The following is a 10,189-nucleotide window of genomic DNA, read 5'->3' on the forward strand; positions in this document are numbered from 1 at the left end:
ATCATAAAGAGTCGACTTCGTAATCGAATGGGAGATGAGTGGTTGAATGATTGTTTGGTTACATATATAGAAAGAGAGACATTCAATCAAGTTGATAATGAAACAATTATTCAACATTTTTAAAATATGAAAACAAGAAGAGAAGTACCTTCAAGATTTGAAGCGAAGAAAGTTAGCAGCTAATGTAATTTTTGGTTTTTTTTTGTATTCGAATAATTAATGTGCACTTTTATATTTTTAAATTTAAATTAATATATATTTTGATAATAATGTGTATTATTTTTGCCCCCTAACCATAAATTTTCTGAGTCCGTCACTGGTAGTGTCCCTACTTAATTCACTATATCTGTTGATTTTATAATTCCTTAATGAGCTTCATATGCTTAATATAAATTATAACAATTTTTATTTTTTTTTGCAAGAGATGATTGTGGGTTTTGGGTGACTACATGGATGAGTTGCATGTTCAAATGGTTGGATGACTCATGTAATTATAAACTTGCAGTCTTGCTTTCGTGAACTATGTTTACAATATACTTTTGTTACAGTGATTATTTTTTAATTTTCAATATCAGGTAACAATAATCTACAATGTTACGGATGCCAGATGAACACATCATCAAAACGTTCAACTTTTGAAATCCCGGGAAGTACTACATGACTCAAAGTCATGCTGTAGTCAAATAGCTGAAAAGAGAGAAAGATTGGCTAATGTTAAAGGAAATGTCCCTTGGGTTTCAGCTAACCTATTGGCTTCACATAGATTGTAACTAGTTTTACGGTATATGTAAAAAAAATTCCATCAGTATCTAAGATCAACATCTTCAAACTAGATTTGTTCCTAATACTCGAAACTATGATATGATCAAATATAAATGTGTTTATGTTTATGTTTTTGCCAATATATAACAGATTCATGACATAGAACGAATCATCTAAAACGAAACAGAAAATACTCGCTAGAATTTAAAACTGCTTTCATACACAGGGCGCCATATCTTATCCAAAAAAATTCGGAACACGATTGGAAAGTCAAAATAACAAAAGAGATTTACACCGTCAAACTAACGAAAGAGATTTACACTGTTCGAAGAACCAGATAACCATCAACGGAAAATTCAACCCTAGAGACTACGAAATTAACCATTCAATCTAATCATTTGGTTGGTAAATCAAATGCACTAAGTAGGAAAAAAATCCATTAACACAATTCTAATTGATCCACTGTATTGCATATTCACAATGGTACGAACTCCTAAACCCAAATACAACCACAGTTAACTGCAACTAAAATACAGCAATGTAAGCAAAACACATACATATTATTGAACATAATTTTCATCCTAATGGACATAATACAATGTTGTCTGGTACACCATGCTCCGTTCACAGTTACCTAAATTACTACAAATTAAAACTCTGCAAAACCAACCAATGGCAAATACATTGCAGTCAGTTAATCAGGATAAATCATCCTTATAAAACTAAAAATTTGCATTGCACTAAATTCATTAGACTAATTCTTCCAATTGGTCAACGTATCTTATGCATCGACGCGAACAATGTCATGTACGATCCTTGTTTGTTTCCATAAGGCATTGACGACGGTAACAGATCTTGGACATCGTTCTGCACATGTGGTGTGTCACATTTTTCATCCATGACATCATTATCGCATTCATAGTTTGTGAATGAATGTCCTTTGTCCTGCTGTGAGTCCTTCACCTGGTGATGACATGATTATCGCAAAACACAAACCATAATCATGCATAAAAGTATAATGGTCATTCATCACAAAGTGGTTAAAAGGAGTTTAACGCAACACACCTGTTTTAAGGAGTAGAGGTTTTTGTTGAAAAATCCATTCATGGACGCGATGTCAATGGATTCACTGCTTTCATGGAGGCTCCGCTGTTTAATATTTGTTTTTTTTTTAAACAAGAAGAAGGAGATCTGCATTAATTTACCCAGCTCATGTCACAGAAATTAGAGGTTTAGATTCAAAAAAATTACCTAATCAAACGTGTTGTCGTTACCCTTCCGGTTCCTTATACCCGTCACCGTAAATTTTCTTGATCCACCCTTTTTAAAAGGCTGCGTAAACAGAGGAATACATTCACATAGTTTAATGCTTTTGAAAGGGACACCCACCGAAGAAGATTTCCCCAGCATCAGCTTAGTTAGAATAAACAAATCGTACCTTGGTCTTAGGTCCTGAATGGTCTTCGGACTTAACTGAAAATGACCTCGAAGAATTAGAAAACCTTTCTGGACTAAAACCTAAGTCCTTGGCTGATGCATTGCCGTCTGATCGCTCGCAAGGGTTACCTTGCACACTATGCTACATCAGATTTGGACAACGCTTGTAGTAATGACCGTACTTGTGGCAATTAGAGCATGCTCTCTTCTTCCTCCAAGAAGACCTCTTGGAAGGGGCTCCTTTGCTTTTGATAACAAAGGAATCGTTGATGCCTTCCACGTTAACATTAGGAGTTGACTTGCCTTGTTTGCGTGACTGCAAGTGGATAACTAACTTCACAAGTTCAGACTGGACTTCGTTAAAGTCTGCAAGGTCCTTGCAAGCAATATCACACAGCTTGTTGCAATTCGATGCCAATGCTCCAACTCGAAACTTTAAGACCCTTTCAACGTCATCATTCACAGGCATTTATGTGCTAATAAATTCGTTCTTTGCATTCTTTGTCCACCTTTTGTAGATCAATGAATCTGGAAACTCAAGGATGTTTTTGAACTTCATGGCACAGAAAACATGACTACGGGGAATACCACGTGATTCAAACAACTTGCACGAGTCACACTGAACTCTACCTTGTCCAAGGTTGTGCTTAATACCTTGATATTCAAAGCCCCTGCCCTCTGAATCTCATTACGAATTTTCTTAAAAATGTTTTGAGTGAAATAACATGATGCAGATCTTTCATATACCTCCAACAAGGTAATCATCACTGGCTCAGAGCACTGAGACTCAAAGTCAGCTATTAATTCATTGTTTCTATACTCCTTTAAGGCCCTATCCAGGTTATGCATGAAGTCAATGAGGGTGTTCCTGTGATTAATATAAAATCTGATGAGAGAATTTATACCTTCACATTGTGACGTCGTTCTTATGTAACCGAAAAACTTATCCCGAAGAAAACAATGGGACCACATCGCACGAGTTTCGTACGTCTTTTCCATCCAGGTACTCCCAACAAGGTTGTGCTTATCCAAAATGGCTACCCATCTCCGATCAAAGTCTATGTGGTCGTTATTGTCATATATAAGACCCTTAAAATCGCGTAGAAAATTTGGATTCTTTATATTTTCACATGCATTTCTCTGAAGATGCCATTCGCATAACCAATGGGTAGCATCAGGAAGAACATTCTTGATTGCATCTCGCATGGCAAGGTCTCTGTCATTTATTACTGCTTTAGGACTTTTTCCACCTATCGCTTCAACAAACGTTTCCAACAACCACTTATACGTTTCTGTGGTTTCGTCGGATAGTAGGCCAGAGCCGAAGATAACAGTCTGCCCATGATGATTGCATCCGGAGAAAATGACCAAAAGTTTGTTGTATTTATTCTTCTTGTACGTTGAATCAAAGGCAACAATATCTCCAAAGCAGTGATAGTCGATAATTGACTGCCCATCTGCCCAAAAAATATGCTCGAGCCCTTCGTCACTAGTGAATATATACTTCCCAAAGAACAGCAGATCGTTGTTTGACTTGCCAATCAAATAGTTTATTGCTGCATTGGCATCCCCATTTTTAAGTTTTGACCGACGATAACGATCAATGTGGTTGTACAAATCTTTGCATGTGAAGCCAGCATGACGATATCCACCCTTCTGGAACGCAATATATCCCATAATATGGCACGTGTTGACACCAAAATTATGAAGATTTTTCACTTGGACTTTATCAGTAACAGTGAGACGACAATAGGCCGGAACCAGATGCGCAAATTGGGGGGGGGGGCGTCAGATCGTGGTTGTGAGATTCCACAAAACATAATACCTTCCATCTACCGCAGTCGTAGTCAAGCTTTACCCTAAGCTGAGCTAGACACTTGGTTCGCGTTAGTGACCTTGCCTCCCTTGATCTATCATCCAGATCAAGATACCTCATATTCCTCCAGCCCTCCTTATTGCAAACAATTTGCTTGCTAATGATTCTACTTTGATTATCCCTAACCACGTCATCCTTCCTCATTACAAATCCATGCCAACAAGCATAAGCGTTATAAAATTGGCAAGCCTCATCCTCTGTCCTAGACTCCAGGTTCCAAATATCCTCCACCATTAAATCCGCTATTCTTTTTACACCACAATCTTATTCACGCTTGCTAGTAGAATCCAGCGAATTCACATCGTCGTCTTCAGCATCATCTTCTGCATTCAGTTAATAATCGAAATCATCACCCAAATCATTATCAGAATCATTCTTAACATCATCCTCGTTTCTGGACATAATTTTACCCCTGCCAAAATCCAAGCGGGTGACCAAAATGTGAATAAACAGAACCAATGGCAACAACTACAGGAAGCTAACCTAAGCTGCATGTAAAATTACCCGAACCAAACCCAATTAAACTAACCCAATTGTTTACGACCCCAGTATAAGGTTTTAATTTCAATGCCCCAAACCTAGCCACAGCATAGAACTGTATAATGTTACTTAATTTCCAAATTCTAGAATAGCAACCCAACACCCTAAACAGAGAACCGTTGAAAAGGCATAGACTATCATCAAAATTAAACTAATCTGGATTAACAAAAAAACTTAATCGGACATACCTTGATGACAACCAAAGGTTGAGCTTGAACGGTTAAAAAATGAACTCCTGGAGAGAAGTGACCTTACCTAATCCGCTGCACCAAATTAGAAGCCAGCAGAAAAATGGGGATGGTAAACCAGCTTCCACCAGCCACAGTTTCATCACAAGCAGAAGTTCAGCTACAAATTTCTCTACTGGAGCCACATCAGGTTAGCATTCGCCCTCTCCCCAGTTGACGTCGATGCCTAGTCGACGGAATCAGAGTACCAGTTCTGACTCCTGTTACTCGAAGGAGATCATGCTTGCTAAATGGACGCTGGGTTGATTAATCTGTGGTATAACATACAACGAAGGCAAAAAAAACGAAACAGGGTTGGGTAGTGGGTATTATGGATAACAAATTTCACTGCTGGAGCCACATCAGGTTAGCATTCGCCCTCTTCTCAGTTGACGTCGATGCCTATCCGACGGAACCAGAGTACCAGTTCCGACTCCTGTAACTCGAAAGAGATAATGCTTGCTAAACGGACCTTGGCTTCATTAACGAAGGCCAGATAACGAAAAAGGACTGGGTACTATGGAGGCTATGCGTTTTCCAAGTTCTGAGAGATACATGTTGAATTTCAGGAAGGGATGGAGGGTATTTAAAAAAAAAAAAACAATTTAGAGATTAGAAATTATAATTGCAAATGTTCCCCAATACACTATAAAGTATGTATATACACTAGCTAATGTAGTATGTTTATGGTATAGATTCATTAAAAGTTTTTGCTATAACCAATGAATGAATTAATGAAAGGTTGAAAACTTTACTTGATTAATGGCTGTGATGATGACACCTAAGTAAGGGTAATTTACCCACAAAATTGGCATGGATTTGGAAGAAATCACCATAAATAAAGTATGTTATTAGATTATTAGACTAAAGAAATTAAATTAAAAGAATTGAATTAATAACTAAATGATGATAAAAAAAAATAATAAATTGTGGAGATACAATATTTCTCTAATCGATATTAAAGTAATTGGCTAAAGTATCGGCCTTTTTATCCATGTGTCATCTTTTTTGAAATTCAATACCAAAATATTATTCTTTTGAAATTTAATAAAACTATGAGAATCACCTTATTAACTATATGCTTATTTTCTTCTAGATGTTATACATGTATTGAAGGCTGAATTAAAGCAAAGCCTTCAACTACATTTGAGTGACGGAAGAAAATAAAGTGTTCAAAATTTGGAAGAAATTGCAAAATACATGGCCACGTAAGAGTGTTTAAGCTTGCAATTAATGTGTAGGAATGTATGCATATTAGTTTGAGTTGGTTGCACCTATCCAAGTTACGCCCCTTCGTGATTGGCAAGAAACTAAAAATCCAATAGAAGCTAAGCTAAGTGAGCTCAAATCGCTTATCTAACTCTCATATTGCGTGCTGCTAGTAGTAGTAGTACTGTATGTAGTAGCATTCAAAACACGCTTCCATTTGCTTATGTTGCTTGAATTGCTCGTATTTCCAATTCACAAAACCAATCATAACACGTCGATCTTCATCAATGTCAAACTCGTTTTGTTTTGTTTTATTTGTATAATAATATAAGTAATGTACATCTATCGATCACTCGGATTTCGTTAAATACTAAACTGCTGTTGTCACTTGTGTGCAAAGATTGGTTCTACAATTTAATTTATTGGAACACGCCAAGGGTTGTGCTTGTGCCTTAAGACTTACAAAACTACATAACAGTCATTTTCGTGCATGCAATAATCTCAAGCAGTAGAATTTTAACATTGAAAAATGCTAATCTACTCTAAATCCTAAATTATGAACTGTCAATTTCAAGTTCCAAATCATAACATCTAAATTCTAAACCCGAATCAATCAATCTGAACAAAATCTAATACTGGGATTTGGGAAGCACAAAAGACACGTGATGAAAGGGATTTATCCAACAATCCACGTGGTAAAGTGGTAACCAATATTTAAGACAGACACCCTATAAAAAAAAAAGGACTTGTTTTTGTTTCTATGTTAGCCTGTGTGGCGGCGCACCAAAAGCAAGCAAGCAAAGCGAAGCAACAACAACAACAAACACAAATTAAGGTTCGTGGAATTTCCACATAGTACAGACCCCCTTTCTCTCTTTTTCTTTGATATAAATGGCACTCACTTTGAGAACATGAAAACATAGCTTAAGCCAATTAAGTAACATAACATTTTTATTTTGTTCTGTCTTAGTTTCAGAGCCATGAACATGAAGCATAGTGATGAGAGGCATATGAATAATGTGATGATGAGCGGCATTAACCCTTTGTTTAGGACAGAATCTTTTGGCCATTACAACACTTACCCTGATGAACAGAGAGAGAAGAGGCAACTTTACCTGAGAAGCTACCAATTCTGCCGCAAGAAGAACCTCAGTGATAGAATCAAAGGGTCTTTGGTGCGTGTCAAGAAGGTGGTGTGCCTCAGGCTTAGGTCTGCTAAGAAGTTTAGGAAGTTGGTTTTCTCAAGAATCAGAATCAAATGCGGTTTCTATTATCGTAGGAAGAGATCCTCTCGTCTTCTCAGTAATTTCCACCACACCCGAAGCACCACCACAGTTCATGATTCTTCATCATCTTCCTGTTTGTGGTAGCTATTCATCATCATCATCATCATCACAAACTTCATTCTACTATGCCACCTGTTTAACTATTATTTCATCAGTTTTCTTGTAAGATTCTATCTATCAGTCCTTAGCTATATTGTACAAATTATTATTATTTATAAATTTTTATTAATCTTACAATGAGGGTACGATATATTATCCCTTGATACTGTTTTGCTGGTTTTGGTTTTCTGTTCATTTAACTTGAGTCTTGTCTTCTTCAACTGTTCTTTTGCTATTTCTGTTTTTGATCCTTGTTTCTTGTAGTTCCATGAAGGAAAAAAATGTTAATAATGGTACAACCACCATTAGAAATTGTCTGTGTTAAACAGTTTTTAGTTAATTATTTATATGAGTAATTTTATAACCAATAATAATACGAGGGAACTAATATTATTACAATCAATTTCAGCCAACACTATAATAAGTTGTTAAATAAGTTCAATACAAAACATACTAAAGATGAGTTTTTTGTTGAGTTTAGATATCAGATACTTTTTCTAATTGAATTTTGAATGTTCTTATTTTTAAGTATTTTGGATTTTTTTTTTTTATGTCAAACAATAGTTGTGCAATGTTGGCTTTCAAAATTTTGTCTTGTACGATTTAAAAATGTACGAGGAAGGATAAAATTGATGAAAGAAATGAATAAATTTTGACAATTTTTAAAATATTTTGCTATTTTTGAGAGATTTTTTTATAGGTACATGTATTTTCTAACAATATATATAACTTTTCGGTTGTTTTAATGTCACTTTTGTTTAAAATAATGTTATATTTTGGTATGATTATGTTAAGATAATTATGATCACTATACAATTGTTGTTAAAATCATAATTATATTTTTTTAAATAATATTTTTATTTAATAATAAAAAATAATACTTTAATTTTAACAATATTTTTTGAAACACTATAACCACATGGTGTAATCAACCCAAATAACATAGGAATAGCAACAATTAGAAACTGAGAATGTTTATCAAAATCCCAGAAAGTATGCAAAATTTTAGGCCTTATTTACTGCAAGCTTTGTGATTTGTGGGGACCCTTTTTGCTTTTGCTTTTGCAACACTAAAAAGTTTGAATTCAACAAGTTCTTCATGTGCCTCAAAGTTTGATGATTTTCTTTTTGAGTAATAAATGGAATGGGGACTCTTTTTTCTACTTGTCACCCTATAGGCCTATAATATAATGCCTGCTTCTGCCATTAAAATTGTCAGAATCACCTACCATTTCTCTCTTTCCTTTTTCTAACTCAGTTTAATTTATTCATTGTCATTGAAAATTTACACCAGCAACAATAAAGTTCCACCAGAAACCATTGGCAATTAAATTTTCAACGGCCTAATTTATCAACCATAGTAAGATTAATTAAATGCTACCAACAAATTATTAGATTTCTACTACAATATTTTTTTTTCCACCATGGAGCTAGAAGTCACGTGAAAGTTTTCTAGAACAAAAGATAAAAATTTGACTTTTGTTTAGTTGAAGATATAATCACTGAGTCATAATCATTCATCGAGATAGGCTCTGGGATTCTACTGTATTTAACCTTTGGGATCTGGCTTAAATTTATTGCATTATAGAATTTGAAGGTATACTTCAAAAAATTAATTTGATTAATTGATTATTACTATGTCAAAAGAAAAAAGAGAATGGATACGGTCAACAACACTTGAACATATGCTTATATTTTTGGCTGATCTCAAATCATTTCCTCTATCATATACTCTGACTTATCCGTGGTGTAAGAACATCGATGAATTCATTTGTTTTTTAAAGAATTAACAATCATGTACCCTAGTTGATAATATTATATAAAAACTCTTGATTAATGTTTAGGAAAGAGGAATACTGTTCTACTTCTACTATTATCTCAACTAAACAAAAATAATAGTGAGAGTTAAATGTCAACGGCTTTTGCAATTTGCATAGAGTCACCAACGGTCACATACATGCAATTAATTTCAGAGATTCTAGTTGATCTTGAAGCTCGTTTACTAATAAATAACGGGTAAAATGCCAATGTCACATGTGCTAAGGTCAAGTTTTGATAAATAACTTAATTAAATTTTTTTAAAAAAATAGTTTAAATAATAAATATTTATATTAAAATAGTTTATAAACAAATTATTTTATATTTAATTTTTTAGTTTTAAAAATATTTATTTAAAAAAAATTATGATAAAAAAATTTATTATAAAAAAGTCATTTTTTTAAACTTTTCTACAAACATTTAAGTAACTTTCTAGAGAGCTACAATTTAATTTTTAAAATTATACCAAACATTAATACTATTATTTTTTATAAGTTAAAAGTTTAAAAAAGTAACTTTTAAAATTTTCCAAACGGGCTTAATAGGTAGGGGTGAAAACAGATCAGGTCAGGCCAAATTTTGCTTTTAACAAACTTGGCCTGTCATGTAGTTAATTGGCCTGAGCCTGACTCGCAGCTTGCTATAGGCTCTTTATAAACTATAAAGTATTAGGTCTGGCCTGTTATTCAGTCTGGCCTAACTTGAAACCTGTTAAAAGGCCTGATATTTTTTTTTACAAAAATAAAAATATTATTTAAAAAATTATTTTTTTAATAAAAATATTTACATGTAATATGTCATTTAATATTTATAAAAAATTTTAATCTTTTAAAATATTTAAAATATATAAAAATATTTATAATAAAATATAATAAATTTAAAATATCTCATAATTTTGTTAATAATAAAAACTTACTTATATATTTAATTATGTT

General features: G+C 33.8%; 2 protein-coding genes and 1 long non-coding RNA gene across 3 annotated transcripts; 1 reads left to right on the plus strand and 2 right to left on the minus strand.

Annotated features, from left to right (window-relative positions):
* Window positions 1–2,754: 2,754 nt before the first annotated feature.
* Window positions 2,755–3,876, minus strand: LOC112756730 (protein FAR1-RELATED SEQUENCE 5-like). The gene has a single exon (XM_025805352.2). The coding sequence runs from the start codon at window positions 3,874–3,876 to the stop codon at window positions 2,755–2,757; it is 1,122 nt and encodes a 373-aa protein (XP_025661137.2).
* Window positions 3,877–3,928: 52 nt separating this feature from the next.
* Window positions 3,929–4,309, minus strand: LOC140180010 (protein FAR1-RELATED SEQUENCE 5-like). The gene has a single exon (XM_072220392.1). The coding sequence runs from the start codon at window positions 4,307–4,309 to the stop codon at window positions 3,929–3,931; it is 381 nt and encodes a 126-aa protein (XP_072076493.1).
* Window positions 4,310–6,793: 2,484 nt separating this feature from the next.
* LOC140179705 (uncharacterized) lies at window positions 6,794–7,602 on the plus strand. Its single transcript, XR_011873510.1, has 2 exons — window positions 6,794–6,886; window positions 7,022–7,602. It is a non-coding gene; the product is annotated as an uncharacterized lncRNA (long non-coding RNA).
* The last annotated feature ends 2,587 nt before the right edge of the window (window positions 7,603–10,189 follow it).

This window comes from Arachis hypogaea, chromosome 16 (assembly GCF_003086295.3).
Source record: "Arachis hypogaea cultivar Tifrunner chromosome 16, arahy.Tifrunner.gnm2.J5K5, whole genome shotgun sequence".
Lineage (NCBI taxonomy): Eukaryota > Viridiplantae > Streptophyta > Magnoliopsida > Fabales > Fabaceae > Arachis > Arachis hypogaea.

Coding starts and splice junctions, on each gene's coding strand:
- LOC112756730 (XM_025805352.2), bottom strand. CDS start 3,876: ATGGGATATATTGCGTTCCAGAAGGGTGGATATCGTCATGCTGGCTTC.
- LOC140180010 (XM_072220392.1), bottom strand. CDS start 4,309: ATGGTGGAGGATATTTGGAACCTGGAGTCTAGGACAGAGGATGAGGCT.